The sequence below is a fragment of the Mercenaria mercenaria genome, chromosome 16 (assembly GCF_021730395.1).
Source record: "Mercenaria mercenaria strain notata chromosome 16, MADL_Memer_1, whole genome shotgun sequence".
Lineage (NCBI taxonomy): Eukaryota > Metazoa > Mollusca > Bivalvia > Venerida > Veneridae > Mercenaria > Mercenaria mercenaria.
This window is the reverse complement of record NC_069376.1, coordinates 68,718,097-68,742,033: the sequence shown is the minus strand read 5'-3', so window position 1 is coordinate 68,742,033 and position 23,937 is coordinate 68,718,097. Positions and strand designations below refer to the sequence as shown.

General features: G+C 32.7%; 1 protein-coding gene across 1 annotated transcript; it reads left to right on the top strand.

The window, feature by feature from the left end:
* The first annotated feature begins 3,267 nt into the window (after nucleotides 1-3,267).
* LOC123541083 (uncharacterized) lies at nucleotides 3,268-15,909 on the top strand. The gene is made up of 2 exons (XM_045326458.2): nucleotides 3,268-3,499; nucleotides 14,830-15,909. The coding sequence occupies exons 1-2, from the start codon at nucleotides 3,470-3,472 to the stop codon at nucleotides 15,406-15,408; spliced, it is 609 nt and encodes a 202-aa protein (XP_045182393.2). The 5' UTR covers nucleotides 3,268-3,469; the 3' UTR covers nucleotides 15,409-15,909.
* Nucleotides 15,910-23,937: the final 8,028 nt, after the last annotated feature.

The window sequence follows — 23,937 nt, the reverse complement described above, 5'->3', positions numbered from 1 at the left end:
TGATTCAATTAAATTAAAAATGCTGTTAGTTTTCCCTGATGTGCTCTGTTATTCTAAATGATAGTCGTTTAGATTTTTATCTTATTTGGTGGAAAAGAGAAAACACAAAACAAAAGGACGAACTTTGCCTTTATCTACATTAATTTATATGCTATATTACTAAATTGACGCTAGAAAATATCAGGACAATTTAACACACCATATCGCCTTACTAAGTAACATTGCATATGTTTAAAATAAATTTTTTTTCCTATATTTGCATTTATTTACATTTATTTTGTAATCAGGTGGACGTTTTCCAGGTTTTAATCGTAAATAACTAAGTGTCTCTTTCATAGTGATGATTAAAATCTTTCATAGTGATGATTATGTATTTTTCTGTTAAACAGAAAATGATGAAAGTAATCTGACTGAAATAAAGACGTTTATAGTAGTTTGCTTCATACGTAGAGTTTTGCAGGAGTCCGTCTCATATAAGAATATTGTCATGTAAGCAGCAAAAAACGTTGTAATTTCCTTTCTTCATGGCCTACTTGAGACTAACATACAATTTTTATTTTGAGCCAACATCTGTAAATTAACTAACTGATTTTATATTTGTAGACAGTTGGTGTATGGCTTCAGTAGCTCTTGGTAACTGAAAAATGTTAACTTTACTCTTTCAATGCTTGTGAGCTGTTGATCAAAGAAAAACCAACCAATTTCCGTATAAATTCTTTGTTATCTTCCGTATAACTCAGACTTACTATATTCATCGATACGGCTAGCTTTTGTATGCTAAATATACCGTATACTCTCTATCTACCATATTTAAAAGTTATTTTCATGATCAAACAGTTAGCTAAATATTTAGAGTACAACACTTCAAGAGAAAGTATGTTAGAATCTCGGGTGTGGTGTATGTTCTTCACTGAAATTGCCTGTGGGCATTGTTTATGAGATCAGTTTTCTCTATTTCTGATTTGTGTGGGAAAATATTCAGCTACTTGAGGAAAAGGGTTATCACTTGAAAGAATTAAGTGAACACTGGTTATGTTAAATAACCACTGGGCATAATTAAAATCATATCGGAAACGGCGTGCAGTATTCTACGTAAAAAGAACTTCGTGTAAAGCTGCAAACCCGGAACGATAAAGTCAATTTGAAAAGTAGGCATATGTATCTTGAGGGCTGAGCACGAAACTATTTTATCTTGTTCTCTGTTTATATACTGTAACAACAATTTCGCGCTCACAACCCACGATCTGTAATTCTTTATTTAATTGTTGAAAACTGCGTGGCTGGATTTTTGAACTTTAAACTTGAATCAGTTAATTCCTGTGAGTCGTACATGTTTAAAAAAAAACTACAAAATATAACAATCAAATTCTATTTATTGCCAACGTTTCGGCTGCATTCGCCTTTTGCAGGGTATAAAATAAACACGATAAAGGAAATGACGTCTGCGTCAAAAGATGTCGATAACGGATGGTAAAATTTAGCAAACAGTTTGGTGGAAATCTTTTTACAAGAGGCAGCCTTTCGTCTTGCTGGCTTAACATATTTTTCTAGATCATTAAAGACGAATAACTGACCTTTTTCCTTCATTGGAAAAGATAAAAAAATGTCATATGACTTTTAGGGTAAGTGTGACTTAAAGACCCACCACAACCTACTGACCTACTTTTCCTTCCCACGTGAACTTCGTGAAAATAACTGTGATAATACTGGTATATCACAGCTGTAGTACGAGATGACGGGTGGACGGACAATTTAGGCCTTCTTTGAATTAATGTGTTTTCAAAATCTCATCTGCAAACGTTTTCAGTCTGTCTCTTATCAGTATGATTTTAAAAATATGAATAAATAACTATCTTCTCCTATGGAAACAAAGAGTTGCATAAACTCAACTTAATGCATCAAATACTGTACATACTGCTACATGCATTCCATAAAATGTATAGACATTAAACACATTGCCTAGGCCTAATATATTTCACTGTCAGTTTGTTGTTAGAAACATTTTCATGCAAATCATGTATATTTATCATCATGGAAATACAAAAGAACAATTATTCTGTGGCGCGTCTTTAAACCAATCAAATAAGATAAATGAAGTTGCCCGATTCTTCTTGTCCTGCACCCTTCTTTATTGGATAGATCGAATAAATGCAGAGGGATATAGATGAACAATCAAAGACTTGATGAGCAACAAGAAGATTTTTCACCGATAATAAAAGTATGTTTCTAAATTGTTAAGTTTTTCGGATTTGCAAAATATCAAATTTGTCAGAAGATCCTTTGGAAATCAGATCACAACTAAATCAAATCAAACAGATTCGGTTTGATTGCGTCTGCTCATGTGGGGATGTGGAGTGTGTAACGTTGCTCATTTCAAAAGCGTCGACTGAAGCAGAACTTATATTATACATTTACAGAATGCCTTGCCTGTCAATAGTAAAACCTTTTGACTGAGGTTCGAAGGGCCTAGGGTAAATAATTCGACCATTGATCGGCGTGCTGAACCAATTTTGAATAACTAACCCAGTAGACTTGTGTTGAATATAGCACAGACTATGGGTCGGTGATTAATATAAGGAGTCCTGTTATAGAAACATTATTAAAAGGACTTCAAGATCAGTTATTAACAAAACAACACTTGGTCCTAGCGATTTCTCACGATCGTCGAATTGCATAGCATTGCTGTTTAAAAGAGGTGTTTTTGTTTTGTTTTGTTTTTTGTGAACAGCCTGGAATCCAGTTAGTCCAAAAATAGCAGACTTAGTCTTTTCATTACGAAATTGAACAATTCATGGCGGTTTCTGAGGCTGTTTCTGTTGCTTGTATATTGCGGTCTTTCTACAGTTTATTTGGAGCTCAATTTTTTTACTTGCGTTTTTATCCGTACTAAAATGAAAGTTAAATGCGAGCATTTGTAGAAAGTGTAGGATACATATTTCCTCTCAAATGTAATTGCATATTTAATGAATAGAAATCTTCAAAGTTAAATAAAACTTTAATGAGTAGTTTAAAGGCATCTTAATAAAACGATTTGCGAATAAATGTAAACTTAGTTTCGTAATGAAAACAATTTGCAGAAACAAAAATAAAAAATCATTATTTTTCAGCAAGATATATTGAAATGCAGCTGTCCAGTAAAATGCAACGCTTCTAACTTGATGCTCCTTTGAAACATTGTGTATATAGAATTATGACTGATGTTTAAGATTGTTTATAAAAACCTAAAAGGATAACTTGAAAAATTCGAATTTATCGGAAATGAAATACTGTTCTCTCTCAGTCTGAGGGGGTTCAAAACATGAGGTCAAATTTCATAGAAACATATTGGATAGCGGTTTTGATATAAAATAGGAGCATGATTGGAAGCCAATAACACTGATGAAAATCGCCGATACTGTACAGAGTAGGAACACAGTCAGGACGGTATATTTCTCTTTAAGAATAAAGCGGGGGATAACATACACATGACATGAATGTGATTAGTGCTTCTATGAAACAGGTAATTGGTATTATTTTGTTTCAGTTTTGAATGTGTGCTTTTTTTTCAAATTATTCGTTTGAAATAGATGAAATGTCTCAACATATATTTTTACGATATAATTATAATTTAGATTGCACATATGCATTTTAGAAAAAGAATTCTAATGGTAATAAGAAAAAGTATACAACTAGAGAAGCAGAAATATAATGTAATTCATAAGTATCAATAACAGTTCAGTTTCTATAAATCTAAATGAATATATATTGCACATTTGTTTGAAATAAATTAATTACTTTTAAAAAATCATTTTAGCAGGTTATTTTCTAAGAAATTAATTCAAACTACATAATTGTTTATGGCATTAATTTCAAACATTCTTTCGCTGTATATGATATATTGTTTGATTAATCAATTGGCAGCAGTAAAATAGAAATAAATAATTGTGATAAAAAAGAATGTAAGTAACAAAGAATTATTTATTTGAAGCTATTTTTGGTTCTCCTTTTTTGTAAAATATTACTTGGAATCTTTTCAAGAATAATGTATAACTTATACATCATTCCTAAGGTTGTTAAAGGTGGCTGAAAAATCTATTTGAATAAAGAGATATAATGAATACAGAAAAACAATTTCTGTGTTTTATTGGAAAATCCATGTGTGAAATTATGGTAACATTTTTAAAACAGGATAGATTTACTAACATATTTACAAAAACAAAATGTTTTTATAATGCTGACTAGAATATCTAAGTTTTCTAAGAACTCAGAATTTTTATTGTCTCTTTTTTGTGTTCAAATGGCTTAAATTTATGGATTTGGGTGACAGAGTCAAACAAATGAAAACTGTTGTTAAAAGCTTAAGGTTTTTAGTACAACTTTTACAGCATTTATAATAAATTATACTAATAGTTTTATTAATTGTATAAAAGAACAGACGAAAATCCTTTTTGTTGATTATGTTGAACAACCAGTAGATTTTCTTCTTACTCATGGCAGGGGCATATATGAATATTTGTAATTTCGAAGACCGAAGACCCTTACTCTTACCTGAATTATGACATTGATCAGTATTATGCGGATGGAATAGGCTCTTCTTTCCAATTCGTTATCTCGTATGAATAAAATGTGGAGACTGATGTCTAAATTGGTAGAATTTGTTTCAGGATTCACCATAAATTAATAAGTGTAAACATAGTAATTAGTAAAAGTATTTTTATATACTGTTTTCGTGCTGATTATACATGTAAATAGGAGTAATCGCCTGATATGTTGTAATCGATGAGCATCAATAAATATTGCTTGTAAAATCAAGCAAATCCTCATATAAAAACTTGAAACCCCTACATTTGAACGAACTTTCTAAAAGTTAAAACATGTTAAAGTAACTATTTTCAAGGGATTAAATAGACAACGAGCCGCAAACAAACTTTTTTACAAAGCTAAGCTTGTTTTATTCAATTTAAAAATATTTTAAGATATAATCGTTTGAAATTTATTTCGATTTACTCAAGTTGAAAAAATATCATTATTATCGATCCTCATAGCAACATTATTATTATGATAATTATTATTATCATTATTATTAGTTCCCCCCATCATATGCATTTGCTTAGATATTAATATAATAGTGTATTTTATCAAAGGTTTGTACCGTCAAAACCAGTGATTCGTTGTTATTAAACACTCGTGCATAAGATATATCTTTTATAAGGCCTGACTACCCTAAAGGAACCAGCGTGGGAACCATCCGGTCTATCTCGTGTAATGGCGGACAGGATTTTGAACATTAATTTTTCACTGGGCATGGCCAAAGAGGTCTAAATTAAAGCCGGATTTTGTTTAAATATCCTTGTGGATGTAATTTTGACTATTTGGTGAAAAAAAGGGATTAAAACAGGATTGGCTGTAATCCAAATAATAAAGCATTTTGACCATAGAGTGTGGTAAATTTTCCCTAAATACGCATAGTGCAAACGAAAAGTAAAACTCTACGCACTGTCCTTTTTTTAAATCATTAATTTAATTTAGGCTTGTTGTTCTAAAAATGTTGCCAGTCTTGTCCGATATATCGGTAGTAGAGTTTTCAAAGTTATCTTTCAGTAATGTTTTATGTTTATCTGTTAATTAATGCTATTAAACTCAAGTATGCGATCCAGATAATAGTGTCTTCTTTATTAACGTCATTTACTCAAATTCTAATAATTATTTGTTTGATGTTTAAATTCTAAACACTTTCCTATTTTCTTTTATCATTCGATGATCGCTCGTGTTTGGACAGTTCGATCGCAAAAAAATGCCAATATCAATGGTCTTTAAGATAAATTGCTATTTTATTATTTTGTTGATTTTCAAATGTACATGTGTTATTGTTGATTGAAAACTTGGAAACGTTTACTACCGTTCTTCATCAAAGATAAAAATGAATAAGGTCTTTGTAGACATAAAATAGCTTTTATATGAGGCAGTCAGAAATGGCTTTCACTTTGCCATTCAGAAGATATTACCAATTGCACGAATCCTTTCTGACTCTTCATAATGGTGTACGTTATAGGATGTGCGGTCACACAAAATTATATATAATATTTTGTTTTGTTTTATGAGCGGCATTACACTGTACTTTATGCGAGTATAAACTTTGTGTCACATTCACATACAAATATAAAATCGTAAGTAAGAATATGATCAAATGCATGAATATAATTTGGTTATTTGTGTCCGGTTTCATTTTGATTTTTTCTGTAAATCTTTAATAGTGTACTGCGCAATTATCAATCTTTATTAGTGTACTGCGCATTTATGAATCTTAAATAGTGTACTGCGCAATTGTTAATATTTATAAGTGTACTGCGCAACTATAAATCATTAGAAGTGTACTCGTAAGTAGTGTACTGTGCGTGCAACTACATTTTTTATTAGTAGGTTAATGTGTAGCATTAAATGAGAACGAAGTGTTCTTTTTTACTACGAGTAAACTATCAAACAAATTTTAACCAAACGTCATGGGATTTTTATTGTTGCTTTTCCTTTCAGATTCCTTTAAAGCTAGGTCACCCGTGCCACATTAGGAAAAAAAATTCTCCCCAAAAACCGCTGGTCCGATTGCAAAATTATTTCGGAGAAATGTTTCTTAGGTGAGCCTCTACCAAACTCGTTTCAGAAACGTAACTTCTGCTTTGAACTTTTTAAAAGCTTGTTCCATAACTGACCTGCATATCAATACTGTGCCAGTTATACATAGTTGAACAATCACCTGTATTGAGTAGGCGGTTTCCAAACTTGCAGAAAAAGCATTTGTTCTAATTCAACCTCCTGCCTAAGCAGCCATAGTATGTCTATTCTTTGGTCGGCTGCTTAAAATGGGTTTGGCCGTAATCCGATTAATCAAAAAGGCACAGTCACCATTGAGCTGGAAACGTAAAAGATATTCTTGTAAGAATCAGCCTACTGTCCTATTTGAAATAATGAAGACACCTGAGTTAATTTTTACCAAGAATTTCAAATGGTTCCGATTCGTCACAAAACAAAGCCGCCTGAGCTGAAAATAGAACACGTTCTTCCAAAATCACCCCCTGAACCACTGGTTCAAATCTGAAATAATTAAAAAAAAGCATGACCACAGAAGCTAAAAGTATTCTGCGATCTATAATCGTAATCTTCAAACTGAACTTTTAAAATAAATTCATAGAAAGGTTTCTTTGTAAATCTTCTTCCAGTCATGATTAGTCAATTGTGGCTTGTATTTTCTACATGGAAAACTTTGCCAATATCCTCTAAATCGGCAGTCCAGAGGTATCAATGTCTTTCTAAAATATATTGCTATTTTATTATTTCGTACATTTTTAATGTAGTTTTACTAATTATTTACTGCAGTTGTGTTTATTTTCAATGTATTTTAATTGAAAACGGTGAAACTTTTACTACCGTTCTCCATCAAACATAAAAATGAAAAAAAAAAAAAAAAAATAGCAGACTTAAAGAGCTTTTATAGTAAGTAAGTAAGTAAGTAAATTGTTTATTATAGTGACTTGTGTATACATAAATTCCAAATACATAATACAAATACATTACATCAAAAGATGGCCCATCGGACCTATAAGTCACCTTATTACTACATTTAACATAAGTTGTGAACAATACCGAGAGCAAAACATGAATGAGATCGAATGTATAGCTCTATATATAAATTGAACACCGGTAAAAATGAATAAAAACATATTGTGTATTAATAATTGTAATCGGCGATATATGACCATTTTGTGTCGATTCGCCGTAAAACCCACTCACTCACTCACTCACTCACTCACTAATAATTGTAAAGTATCTTATATTTACTTATCATAAAGCAAGCTTCTTCTTAACAAATATGATCTAACAAGAAAATTTATAACTTTATTCTGATAATTGTTTATAAAGAAAATTAGTTTTTCCACTGTCTGTCATGTTGTATACATCATTCGAAGTAATGTCACTAAATATTGTATTGTATTGTTATACACAGGACAAACAATTAAAAAATGAGTTTCGTCTACAATTAATCCCGTTTGACATAATGTACAAAGTCTTCCAGTTTCTATTCCTAAGGACAGAATACCGCATCTAAACTGTGCATAGATGGAACGTTCGTTTCTCTTAAGATTTAATGAAAAGTAATTCTTGCACGAAAATTGAGTCTTAAATGTTTTGTATGTCCTTAACTTGGGCACCTTTTCATCATCACTTGTCCATATGTTTGCATAATATTAAAGAAATTTCGATTTAACCTAATTCATATCTACCGTTACTTTGTTATTAAAATGAGTGATATGGTCTAATTTTGTCATAATGGTTTTCCCTTCGTTGCACCAGTTATTTACTATATTTGAATTCTGGTAATCCTCATTAAATATATATGAGACAGTTAGTAATGGCTTTCACTTTGCCATTCAGAAGATATTACCAATCGTCCGGCAAATTCGTCGTTATCCTTTCTGACACATCCTAATGGTGTACATGATAGAATTTGCGGTCACACAGAATTATATATATAATATCTATTTTATTTTATGAACGGTATTACATTGTACTTTATGCGAGTATAAACTACGTCGCATTCAAATACAAATAAAAAATCTTAAGTAAGAATATGATTACAAAATTAAAAAAAATCATGTATATAATTTGGATACTTCTGTCCTGATTAATTGCTATTCATGTTCTATAAGTCTTCAGTAGTGTACTATAAAACTATAAATCGTTAGAAGTGTACTGTGCAACTATTAATCCTTAGCAGTGCACTTGCCCCGCATCGATATGGGTTCGAGCCTCACTCGTGGCGTTGAATTCTTCATGTGAGAAAGCCATCCAGCTGGCTTACGGAAGGTCGGTGGTTCTACCTGGGTGCCCGCTCGTGATGAAATAATGCACGGAGGGGCATCTGGGGACTTCCCTCCACCATCAAAGTTGGAAAGTCGCCATATGACCTATAATTGTGTCGGTGCGACGTTAAACCCAACAAAATAAATAAATAAATTAGCCATGCACTTATCAACTATAAATAGTTAGTAGGTTAATGTACAGCATTAAATAGTTAGTAGTTTAAAACACAATTATAAATCGTTAGTGTACCGTGTAACTATAATACATAAGTAGATAATTGTGCAATAATACACCTCGGGTAGTTTATTGTGCAACTATAAAGCGTGCCGCTCTAAATAGCAGTTTATTGTTCAGTTATTAGTCATTATTAGTGTATTGTGGAACTATAATTCGCCAGGAGTGTACTGTGCTACTATACATCGTTAGTGGTATACTGTGTAACTAGTAGTTTATTGCTCAATATTGTAAATCGTTATAAGTCTACTGTGCAATATTAAATCATTATTGGGAAAATATAAGTCATCAGTAGTAAAATGGTCCATCATAAATCGCCGGTTTATGACACAATATCTCATATGTTTGACCTAGTAACATATTTATGGACCTATTCAGTACTCATGATAAATCTACACAAAAGCGCGTGCAAATCATCTGACCAATCAAACTTTCTAATTATAGACTAGGTTACGATGCACTAAAATCAGACTCAAATAGCGGATCTTAAATACTAAATTTGATATGTCATAATGAACTACTGTATATAGATTCTGAATGATATTGGTATACGAATACTAATTCCTAAGATGAAACTTAAACGCCGATTCATTCTTTCAAGTTTTTGAATAAGAGTTGTCCTCTACTGATCATGTGTCTTTATTATTATTGGAATATATATCTCATTTTTATGGTATACGCATACTGAGAATTCAATAATAAAACTTGGAAACTTAGTTAAAAGTTGTGCACCTGTCGTTAGTGGCACGTTATAACTGGATAGGTATTTTACTGTTTGCAACCGTTAATCGTTAGTAACATACTGTGCAACTTTATATCATGTGCAACTACAAACCGTTAACAGTTTACTTTGTAACTTTAAGTCGTAGGAAGTTTACTTTGTAACTTTAAGTCGTAAGAAGTTTATTGTGCAATTTTAAATCGCTAGTACTTTATCGCGTAAATAGTGTTCTTTAGAAATACAGTGTAGAATTATACATCTTTAACATTATACCGCGCAACAATAAATTGTAAGAAGCATAGGGAGAAGATATTTGCAGCGACTTTGATTCTATGCATGATTTGTTTTACTTCTTGTAAATGATTTTTTTTTCTTAAATATAATAAAACATTTCAATTTCAGTATTTGTAATGAAACTTTTCAGTTAGAGAAGGTTTGTGAAAGTGATACGGCTGCAGCAATAAAGTATTAGAGTATGCCCACACATTGACTTTATCAGCTAACATCAGTTTTGCGGGGTTGATTTAAGAGACTGTGAATTGAATTTCATTTTATACTTTTATTATATTTACATTAATGGTCATTATTCTAAGCTGCTTGCCACTCCTTTCTTTTATCATGAAGGAAGTAACTCCTTAGGCCTTTTTCTATAATGTGATGCCTACGAAATTAATATTTATGGTTCTCTGGATATGCTTAGATAGAACATTAGTAATGATGTATATACATGATGTATTACATATATAACATTTGTAAAATACAATATACGAAGTCAGACAAAGCGTGGCATGGTTTAAGGAGGAAAATGATAATGCAAACATTTTTTATAACAAAAAAGATTTAGAAAATTTAGTTATTGTTACATTGATGCATAATATCAATTATTCACCTTAAAGTGTTGAATAATGCAATGTGTTGTTATGTTTATATATTGAAGCGAATTTTGGTCATTATATATTGTACACAAAACAAGCTGTTGATAATTTTCAAAACCGGATAAAATATCCTTATAATCCTTTCATTCGATAAGACAATAAATGGTATATCAAGGACAATAAATGGTATATCAAGTATATCAAGGACAATAAATGGTATATCAAGTATATCAAGGACAATAAATGGTATATCAACGACAATAAATGGTATATCAACGAGTATATCAAGGACAATAAATGGTATATCAAGGACAATAATCATGTTAGTACAGCTCACAAATCTATCGTTTTATACTTGACCAATATACTACTCCTTTAATTTGGTATCTATGTTTGATAATCAAAGCTAAATGTAATTATGCTTTTATGATGGTGTCGTAAGATTAAGGGAAGATAGTACCTAAAACCTTCGCAACCTGTACTGAATACAAAATAATCTTTTCGGAGTTTACCTTGACCTTCTATGCAGGCTGACTTGGTTTGACCTAGGTTCTTTCCAGAAACAGTATCATTTCCGACAATCGTGAATCGGGTTAGGAAATATGACATCTCAAACAAGACCAGTCACTACCTTTGATACATTAATGAATAATAAAATTATAAAGTTTTCTCTGTCATGGGACTTTTTTTTTCTCTTACCGAAATGTTTGTTTGTTGTTTTTTTTTGTTTTTTGTTTTTTTGTTATTGTTGTTTTTTTGCTGTGTTGTTCTATTTTTGTCTAATACAGAAAATTTTCTTTTGCGTTTAAGATTTTATTCTCCAACAAAGGAGATTTTATTCTCCAACAAAGGACTTGTTTATATTTTTCTCATACGTTGGGCTTTTTATATCTCTACCAAAAAGATGGGTTTTTTTCATCAAGGGTAGGAATTGAATTATGCACGTTTGTAATTTTCTCTCCCTTGGAGAATTTTTCCATTTGATAAGAAGGTCTGTTTCTATTGCTTAACGTTTTTGCCATACGAAGAACTATTTCCTCCTGTCTAATACAGTGATCAGGGCATTGGTTTGATAATTTGTCAATAAGATTCGTTATCACACATATTGCTTGCATTTTTTTTAAATTCGTATATCTGTACCTTTTCATTTACTAAGACCATACTTACCCGCCCGCTTAGCTCAGTAGGGAGCGCGCAGATCTACGGATCGAGGGTTCGTGAGTTCGATTCCTAGTCGAGCCGTATGTTCTTCGTGACGATTTGATAAAAGACATTGTGTCTGAAATCATTCGTCTTCCACCTCTGATTCATGTGAGGAAGTTGGCAGTTACTTGCGGAGAACAGGTTTGTGCTAGTACAGAATCCAGGAACACTAGTTAGGTTAACTGCTCACCGTTATATAACTAAAATATTGTTGAAAAAAATGCGTAAACCCAAAACAAACGAACAAAACGATACTACATAACACGTGCACAGATCAAATTTTGACATCCATCTTCTCTTTTAATTACTCTAATTTAAAAAAAAAGCTGGAGAAACAAAACAATATGTACATTTTGTCACGTAACTGTCAAGGACGTCCACTGAATCAACTGAATAGCAGCTGCATAGCACTGTCATCCTACCACACATTGACAGACTGGCATAAACTTTGATTCAGATAATGATGCATATAAACCTTTCAAACTGTCCGATTGACTTTATACCGACTGAATAAAAGTCTATTTGGCTTCCTTCGCTAGCAAATTGTGTTGCTATTTTGCGTTCAGAAGTGTTTCTTGTCGCGAGAGACATTCTGTCTTTATATGATGTACGTGACCACAACGATTATGAATATATCATTTACGTGTTTAGTGTGAAAATGAACATGTCTTGTGAATGACACTGATTAGCTACTATTTACGTGTATCACAAGGGCTTTAATTATAGATAAAGATCATTGTTAACCTGAATGAACTATATTTTCTCTTCTAGCCCGCGAACTTGTTTCTTATATGATATGACTGCATTTACAAATTCAGGAATGTTTATTTAAATTAGCGAAACCGAGTTGAAATATATAACATGTTTTAACATAAAAAAGAAACAAGCAAGGAATACGAATGCAACTCAAAAAGTTACACTTTAAAACAACGCAGTTGCTCATGCAGCACTCCAAATGGAAAAAGGGACAAGTATAAATAATACATATAAAAAACACTGTACGGTTTCTAACTAGGTTTCTAACGCCAAGTTTACCCTGCCATCTTGTTACAGGAGTATGTAAATAAAGTTACTCTGAGCAAGGTGAATCCCTTACACACATGAGCATGCTTGAAAAGACAAATACGGTCATGATCAAAACCCACGGAGCAGTTAACGTATGTCCCCAATGTCTGCAAAGCTAGAGCAAGCCACGCCTTGGTTGGTATGCTGATCTCAATGTTTAAGTAATGATATTTATTGATAAGAAGATATTTAGATTATCACATTTCTTTTCATTAATATATTTTCCGCTTAATGTTAAATATAATAAAAAATATTTGCAATAAGTTGTCCGTCAGAATTACTCCATATCCGTATTCATTATATAATTACACCTCCCAACTAATTTCAAATAGCGTCTTTGGTTTCTATAGAAACCTGTACATGTTTAATCTGAGTGCGCAAACAATTCCTTAACCACAACCTTGCTAAATTTCTAAAATGGACTGGTCCATCATTCAGTTTGGACAGTACCACTTATTATTCAAAGGGATGTTAACTGAAAATTTACTGACTGAATATCGAGCAGTGCAGGCCACGTCCGTGCAGGCTGCTCTTGGTCTGCACTGGTCGCAAACGCAGAATCACTCGCTAGCAGGTTCAAGGTTAAAGGAAAACGTGAAGGAAACATAACAAAATATTTGGATACTTTTGCAGCAAGAAAGTTATATAAAAAGTGGATGCCCAGTCTTTAAAAATCATTCATATTACGACCACTTCCTACGCAAAACATTAGTATGATTATGAATTTTTTCTTAAGATAATTACAGTGTGGCAGAAATTCGATCTGAATTTGCATTATGATGTAACATCAGAGTGGCTTTTACTTTGTGCTAAGGTTATTGTTTGCTGTTCACAAAAGACAATAATTATTTCATTTGTGGGAATGAAAACTGCACATTGCTATTTTATTCTCATATTTGTAAGAAAAACATCGGAAAGAGGATAGGCAGTAATGTTTGGCCGAAAACAACCTGTAAACAAGACATTAGTAACCTGAACGGTCACATTCGAATTTTAATTTCAATTCTTATGTTGTGTGCCCTTATAAATCCAAATGTTGGATCTGCATAACAGAGTATATCAAAATTTACTTGCATTTTCATTGTTTTACATCATTTCTTTGTGTGATATGTAGATAATGATAACAAATTATTTATTATGTGAAGAGATCATCTGGAAGCATAAAACACAACGAAGCCTCGGTTCGAATGTGGCGGTTCTTGAACGGTAATGAAATGTTCAACACCACTCAAGCCCCTACCCCCAACTCCTCACTTGCACCGACTTAAACGTAATATATCATAGTAAAAATTAATGTACTCCAACATTCAAAAGGACCAGAAAATATAACAACACAGGGTCCAAGTACGGAGAGGTATTTTACAGTCACCACACCACAGTTTTGATAGTTAATAATATCTTGAAAAAGATCCTTTGAAAGCGTAGAACACATTTAAGCAACACAAAGGCTGAGTCTGTTCATAGGTCTTTTTTATTTATAATCCTACCAGATGGCCATGTTATGATATTCATAAAATATTTATTTTCAAGTTTATTGTTAAATAATGCTGTATTTTATTACAATGTATTTGCTGGTTGCAGTGTACATAGACGAGACTGAAATAAATATATGAAATTGTACCGACCGCGAAAACAATTGGTGAATTTAGAATATTGTGTTAACTACCTCAATTAATTGACACATGTATACATGTGTAAATACTGTTTAATTATCTGAGCTTGTTATAAAATGTATAACTAAATATATCTAAGTTTTGAGATTTTCTATAAAATATATAAATATCTACATATATTTTGTTTGAGAGTCTAATTAAGTGAATGTTAGATTTTATTTATTGTTAGATATTTTAATAAAATAGATGACTAAATATATTATTTTTTTCTGTCTTCTTCCAGGTTTTAATCAAACATATGGCAATGAATGTATATAAAACTGCATACGTTATTCTGCTACTGTGTATGTCGATGACAATCGTTTCATCAAATCTACTCGAGAGTGATGCTTTCCCTGATACTGACAGACAAGACAATGGAATGTTCCCTTATTCTGACCAAGATGGACAATATGATAATGGTTTGTCTTTGGATGATATATTTCAGCACAGAGTTGACGATGAGACACAACTGTGTCCGAAGCAGTTTATGTTGTTGTTTTTGATAACGCGGGATGCAAGATATTTGAAGGACTGTGGATACGCTTTAGGTGTTGATAAAAATAGAACTGTCAACAACGGACCGAAGCCTTTGGTAGCTACGTCCTCGGGAAACATTCTTAAAAGAATTCTGGATAATATGGACGCTGGGACAGCAAAAGTTGATTTCATGGAAGATACGAAAGGAGATGCGGAGAAAAGAGCACGGCTTTCTATAAATGGAGCGTTAAGCTCATTAGTGGAAATGCTACGTCACGAGTCTCGACGTCATCATAGAAGACCGCAGTACGCGTTCCACAGGGAAATGCTACACATGGGATAAAATAACCAGTGTCTACACATGGGATAAAATAACTACAGTTTGATACTTTGAACTTTTGATATAATGGGATGGTTTGGGAAACTGTAATAAAATTCTGATTACGATATTAAAATGATACAGACACACACACCATGCTTTGGAAAGAAACATTGGATAGATCTACTTATTAACATTTTAAATTGAAGTTCTTGCAACAAGTAGCTTAGATCTATTAAGTTTGGCAATATTTCAATGAACTAGATCTACAGACAAATTGTAAAAAGTAAAAAGAATGCACAGTGTATGAAATAAAATTGTTAAGTTGCTAAAAAGAAATGTTGTGAAAAAAATTCCCTCGTTTGCCATACTTCTGCTAATAATGTTAGAAAGGTTAGAATATGTTAACATAGTCAGTTAATACTGACGTTTATCAGGACTTACTTTATTGTACTTGACGAATTTTCTAATCTATTTACAGGTTTTGTTATATAATTAGCTTTAAATTACAAGCACTGTCGGTTATTTATTTATTTATTTATTTTTCTTTTCTAGCGATAATTAGTACTTTCTTAATTTAAGCTAAACTTGGTTTACTTACAGCATATGTTTGTTGGGGTTTCTAAAACTTAATTCACAAAAAAAAATTACAAAGGCGACCGGAAATATAGTGAAAATAACACATTTGGAATAATTTCTTTGGGAAATGTATCCGAAGCATAATTTTATTATTGTTCAAGAAAAGTAGACTATTATAAAACGATGCTTTAAGATAAACTCTTATACGATATGAAATTTTCAACATTTTAAATTTTCTTGATTCAAATGAGTATACAATTATCAAATTAATTGAAACGATATCTTCTCTGCGCTTCGATTCTTTCACCGGATACATTTTCGTGCGCTTTGTTTCATGACGGTTGTAAGTGTTGCCCCAAAAGTCTATGTAAAGAAGGAAAGTGGACAATATTTGTTTCTGGTAGCCCGATCATTTTTGTTTGTTTGCCAACATATGTCTAATGCTTACATTCAAGGGTTTGATTGAATTTGCATTTAGTTAAGCCGCGCTCATTTTTTACTTATAGAGCATGTTTGCGGAGGTTCTCGCAAAACAATAAAATTACAAAGAAAAACGGAAATACATGTATAATGAAAGTAACATATTTGAAACAATTTTCTTTGGGAAATGTATTTCGAAGCATATTTCTATTTTTGTTAAAAGAAAATTAGACTATAAATGAATTATGCTTTACAATAAACTGTTGTACGATATGAAATATGCAACATTTTAAGTTTTCTTGACTTAAATGATTATACAATTATCAAATTTGAAATGATATCGTCCCTCCGCTTCGATTTTGTCACAGGATACATTACTCGTACAGTTGCTTCATAAATGTCGTAAGTGTTGCCCCAGAATACTTAAGTAGATAAAGCAGTACACAAGGACCACAGTCAAAAAAAAAAAAAAAAAAAAAAAGAATTGGCCAAATATTTTTTCGGTAAGTGCTGAATTTCTACACTGCTAAATTTCATGATGAACTTGTCCATCCCATCTTTCAATTTGGACAGTACAATTAACTATTGAAAGTGGTGCTTACCAAAATGGTACTGACTATTGCGAACAGTGTAGATCATGAACATACTGCACGGATTTGCAGGCTAATCATTATCTACACTGGTCGCAAACTTGAGGCAGAATCAATCGTGTCAAGCCTGATAAGGGTTAATTTGATGATATCGTTTGCTGAACAAAATGGCTTATTGTACACATTTTTGTGCAAAATATAATGACATATAATCAATTACCATTTTCATTTCTTTGAACGACAATTTAATTTCTGAAAATCTGTACGAGACGCATTGCACGACGTAAGTCTTTTTGACACCGGTGATGACATAACAAATGATGTGTTCGGATCAATAGCATAAATGGTAAATAAATGTCTATGTTGTTTCCTGAAACCATGGTATCTCGAGGATTCAACATCACGGTATCACTTTATCCTAAAAGGTTCTTCATTTTGAGTTCATTTGTTCACTACATATGTCATAGCATTTACATGATCATAAATATAAGAAACTGAGTATGTACTGAAGTAGTCTGTAGACGACTTCCGATATAAAATCAAGGCTGAAAGTGACCAAAATGTCTTAAATAAGGTATGTCATTCCCTTGTCTTTTTAAAATTGTATGATTTGTATCGTAGATAGTAAGAAAAGCTTGCCAGTAAGTAGATAAGCTGTACTGTACAACCATTAATTCTACTGTCATTAATTTACAATTGATCCGTCGAAAACCTATTCCATAAGTGTTTGATTACATAATATCAGAAATAAGTTTTCAAATGTAGATATATATTTTTTTCAAGTTTTGACAATAGCTGAGCAAACGTTCTTCTTCTTTTTTGCGTTCACATGAACAAACGTTGATTTGCCATGACTGACGGAGTAGGGTCAATATATACTTTTACTATACTTTTTAAGAAAATCTCAAATTCTTTTTAACAAATAAATTTTAATGGAAGGACTATGATTAGATTGAGAAAACGAATACCAACATCACTATTAAGTAAGTAAGTAAGTAAATATTCTATTACAGTGACATGTGCATTGACAAAATATATTAGCATATATTCAGAAACAAATCATCGGAAACACCCGGCCCAGTGGGCCTATATGTAACCTATATGGATAGTAAGCAAAGATCAGAGCGTACATTCATAAATATAAATAACATTGACATTTGATGAAATGATACGGTTTAACATTTATGACATACACTTGTATTTGATGATATTTCGGATCAATATTATCAATAATCTATTTAAAATCACAGACTTTTACATGTGTATTATGGCAAATTACAGTTCATTAAGATTAGGGACTACCGTGTAAAAGTAAAGTAAGGTAAAGTGTTTATTATAGTGTCATCCCTACAGAAAGGCGGCCAATTTGGCTTATGAGACACCTACAAACATTGAACAGCATTACTTCCCGATTCCTATTTTATTAATGCCAGCCACCAGGCAGGTAGGCAATCGGTATCCATTATTTAACTAGCTGGCGGCTCACCAACCGGTCTCTCTTCAGTAACTAAACCCGCCTCTGACAGGGTTCGAACATTCGACCTCCCGATTGCGGTGCAGGCGCCTTATCCACTAGGCCACCGCAGCTCGTGTATTATACGGTTACCAATCAAATTGTAAAATTATGTTATAACTTAACATTTTAGAAGTACTTATTGTTTCTTCGATGCAAATAGCATCGCGTACATTAAGCAGCTTTTCTAGGGTGTGAATTCGGTTCAGCACATAAAGTTTTTCACTTTTGGTTGAGTTCGTCAGTTTTAGTTGATTTAAAATAACATTTAACACGTTATTTCTAATATCATTGTAAGATGCATAGTCTAACAGAAAATGGGTTATATCCTCTAAACAGTTCACATCACAAAATCTACACAGTTTCTCATCTGGTTTCTTCACCGAAATATCTGCCAGTTTCTATCCGAGGCGATAAATGCCCGGCAAAGAATTGGCACAGAAGGGATCTCTTGCGTTTTTGAAGGGTTAATACTCACATCTAAATTCTTGTTTAAACGTTACATAAGTCCTAAGCTTCCGCAATGTTTGGATGTCTCTGGCCCACTTGAGAGAAAAATAATTCAAAATTGGATTGGTTAAAGTTAATATTTGTGTTGTATTAAGTGTCAGTCTGTCATTATTGACTTCATATCACTGCATCAGTTATTTGCACAAATGTTGTAGTTGTGTAGAAAAGCTACGGTCGTCTAAAGAGATAAGCATATTCCAGAACCTCAAGTTATCAAAAATCCAATTAAAAGAACATTAATGTTTGGTAGATGAACGATCTGAGTCAATTCTTTGCTTGCTAAATGTCGAAATGGCACTGTGTCCAAGTGTATAACAAGGTCAATAAACTGTAAAGAAACAGAATAATACAATATAAATGTTATTCTATTTTTCTCCTGTCAGATATGGAAAGTCAGTCAGTCTCTCCAGCTATCCAATTATTGGATTGAAGGAAACATATTTAGTTAATCCAGTTACGATTCTTGAAGGTCCGCAATGACTGTTTCCTAATATTTGTATCGTATTGTATTGTATCGTCTCTGTCAATTGATGTTTATTTCAAAAATAGGACACACCCTTGAATCTCTCATTTATGACAGTCGCACTTACATTTGCGTCTTAGTATTACACCTAAGTGCTTATGTTGTGAGAATTTACGACATTTACGGCAAACCTTTACCCGAGCTGATGTCAAGTTGTTCAATATTGCTGAAATAATTAAAAAACACTATTGCGTTGAAATGGCATATACTTTACTCATGGATCACACTCACGGATTCTCGACATACAATTTTATACTCTAATGAGGTAAAAATGGGCAAAATATAATAGAATGATGTGATTATATATTTTTGGGTGAAATACCGGTTATTTCCAGTAAGATGTAATTTACACAAGTCACACTATTAATTTCTAATTTTGGCAACTTTTCTTTATTAGTATATTTCTCTATTCAGAAAACATTGCTTAACGAGATCTTCATTAAGCTACATTGCAAACAAAAAATGAAGTAGAACTTTATGTTGTGTATAACATTGTAACGTCACAAGACGTATGACGTTATTTTCGTTCACGCCCGTCTTTGACAAGATTAAAATTTGTTGCAAAATGCGTATTTTAATGTACAATCTGGAGTTTGTTTGTTTTAAGTGAATATGGTATATATCAACAAATATCTTCTGTTAACCACATGTTTGACGCCGTATGAGTGAAATCAAGCGGTATCACATTGAGTATTAAAGACTGATATTTTCTCAAATGTAGAGTGCATTGGTCGATCTGGTTGGAAAAAACAGAAGAAAATTTTTATGTTTCAGTCTAAAAGGCAAGCATGCATGTATGTGATAAAAGAATATTACACTTCTGTCTTTCCAAATTTAATTGATTAAATTCGTTGAAAAGAAAAAGATAAAATACTCCACAGAGTCGAGCAGTTTAGTACCTTATCCGATTCGTTTAATAAAGTCAATATGAAAGACACTCCCGTAACATCTTCTATGCATTAGAGGTTTTAAAAAGTATTTTATAAGAATCAATTTTATATAAAAAAAGGACTTTTATCATGCATTTGTTGTAGCATGTTTCGTGTTTTCCATTTGCGTACAGAAATAATACTAATTATAACTACACAAAACGAAAACATGATATTCAAGAAGTTCGACGGCAAGAAAATTATAATCAAGAAAATAATTAAAAAACGCGAACCATACCCGATTTACGTCAAATATCTTATAATATGATTCTAAAAACGTTCAAGTAATGAAGAAAATGATTTTTAGAATGATATCACGTTTTAAGGTGAAGGTTTTTTTTACCTAACGTGGGTTGTCGACGAAAAGCCACACCTGGAAGGGACATGACAATTTATTTCTAGCCATGCCCATGGCAAGTGCAATATTTACCTCTTCAGTATCCAGTTTTGATATATTCTGCTAGAAACTGTACCATCAACTGGAATAATCGTGCAGCAACAGGTAGGGATATCACTCGCTACTGGGACTCATTCAGGGGTAACTAGCATCCAACCCGCTACAAACTGTGCCACCACTGACTCCCTTCGATATTTACTTGATGGTGATTAACAGAACATGCAATTGTTTTTATGCAAGATTGGTGACTATTTTTTCATCAGTCCAGAAATCTTCCTCAGTGGAAACGATAAGTGAAATAAATCTGTAAAAAAAATCCTTTGGAAACACAGAATTCAACAAAGTAACATTATAGACAAAGTCTGTTTATGAGAAGTAATGAAATGTGGAACATCGCTAACTCCCTCTCCCCGCCGTTACATAACTGAAATACTGTTAGCAGCCTATTAGAGTTTCTTTAACATTTTAGTTTTAAAGTGTTTGGGTGTTGAGTAACCTCTATCTAATAATACATTTAAACCCTGTTATGCAATTTAGAGTTTTATTGAATCAATGATGAATACAGATGAAAAGTCTAGCTTGTTTCCTGAATCATAGTATATTCTTTTAATGGCGCTAAATACATTGCTTACAACCTCGACGTTTATACAGATGTCACATACATTACCTGCTTGCTTGCTTGTTTTATTGATTTGTACATAATGTCGTATTTAAACAATATTTTAGTTTTGTTACAGTGGCCAGTGTATCCTGTCAAGTGTACTTGGACCACTACTGACTTATTTTTCAAATACCTAACACCATCAGAAAATCAGATGCTTACCACAAATGATTTCTCTGAATTCGCTATTGGAAACATTAGTTTCGCCCGTTCACTTGCTCTCTACCTAGACAGCTAACAGGACATAAGCATTGGGAGAAATATAATGTTCTTTGCTACTTGTCTCTCTAATGAAATATCTTGCGCGAGACAAAATTCATTCGAATAAATAGCCTGACTACAATAAGTGAATCTTAGACTCTCTGAATTATTTACATCGGTGTTATTTTTCTAATGACGAAATATGTGTCTAGCAAATTAAATACTTTTTCGAATGATATCGTCAAATTTGCACCTAAATGTTGCGTGAAATAGTGAAATAAATTTCCCATTTATGTTTAAGGCATTTGAGAATTTTATTAGATTTAGTCGACAAAAATAAGGTATTTTTTCCGGAAGAAAACAGTATTAGGCCACTATGAAACGAAATATTCGATTATTTTATAAAATACACGCAAATGCCATTTGGAAGTATATGTATACTGCATTGTCAAGCAGTAAATATATAGAAAGTCGCTTTGTATTGGTTAGGTATCGCTCACAAAATTCGAGAATTAATCGTTATGTTGGTGAACACGTACATTGCTAGTATCCATTGACTTGTCCAAATGATCTGGAAATACCCAGCATGACGTAAATGTTTCGTCATCTGGTTTATCTATCTCTTAATATTGTTTCAACTCTCACGAGTATTGTAGACTGTTAGTGAGAAGTACAACTACTTAAATATGCGACAGTTCTTTCAGCAACAGCGAGAACCTGAAAAAAGACGAATTTGTTAAATTGTTAAAAAGATAAGAAAGACTAACAACAGGAAAAAATATTTGCCATATATAAGGAATTGAATTTTGACACTGCCTTTGTAAACGACACAAGGTCATACCTCTGTTTACAAGGGTACGCCAGTCAAGAGTGTTTTGCAATTTAGTTGCACCAGTGTAACGGGAGTAGTCATTTTTTACCCATCTGATTGTACGCCAATGGAATATTTCCAGCTTTTAATTGTTGACCTGTGTATGTGTAGTGACCATACAGATGAGTCATTTTCTAGTTGAAAACAATGAAAAATATCAAACAGGGAATGCCACGCACCAAAAGCGCAGCCTCCTCAAAACGAACCCCCCAGCACGCAAACGCGTGCACCACACACACCCACACTCAAAGCCCACACACCAGGACAAAACGAACAACACACACACAAACACTCAAAGCCAACACATAAGGACAAGACGAACAATAAGCATACACACACGCGCGCACACAAAGTCAACACACAAGGACAAAACGAACAAACAAAGGAACACAGTGGGGCACCGCCTTGGAACGGTCAGTAGCAAAAACACCACTGGGGAGCTTAAACCGGTTTATGGTGCGCACCCAACCTCACTCTTACCCCCACCATGTTCCAAAAACATGGGACAGTGTAAATAAAAGTAATCCCCCTCCAGGTGAATCTCTAACACACGTAATGGAAACAAAAAGGCATGGCATGTAAAACACAAAAATGCTCGTGTATAAAATAATAAAAAGCAAACCTTAAGAACCAAAAACGTATGTACTCAATGCCTTTTCAGAAGACAGAGCAACAAGAGAAACACCCTTAAGGGCCCGACGAAACAGGCCAGAAGACAAATAACAAAACAGTTCAGTCCTGGTAGGATTTAAAAACTGCTCATCATAGAGTCCTCCCCCTCTTCCGTCAGACGCAATCAAAGAGGGAAGCATAGTGTCCAACTGTAACCGGGTTAAACACTAAACATGCGGTATGTCTCAAAAAAGTTGGGTCATAACCTCTTTTAATAAAACGTTTGATAATCTTTTCAAATACATTTGGAAAATTACCATGACCCAAGATCTTACGAAGTTTGTAAACCACATCCCCATAAAAAACGGGTTTAGAAATACCTTCTCGTAGAAGTGTCTTTAAATTACTATTGCATTTTAAAACTAAATCAGAATTACGATAATAAAATTTAGTAAAATATTTACGCAATTTGTAATAACGGTAGCCTTGCTGAAGAAGTTTACTTGTAATATATTGATTACGTTCATTGAAATGCTTGACATGACTACACGCTCTGGCAAACCGAATTAATTGAGAAATATATACCCCATAAGATGTAGCCTGAGGTACATCCCCATCCAAATGGGGAAATTTACAATACTAAAATTAAAATCATCCCTCTTGTCATAAATTTTGGTATGTATAATATTGTCATAAATAGAGAAATGTAAATCTAAAAATGAAGCATCAGTATCCGAATTGTTAGTT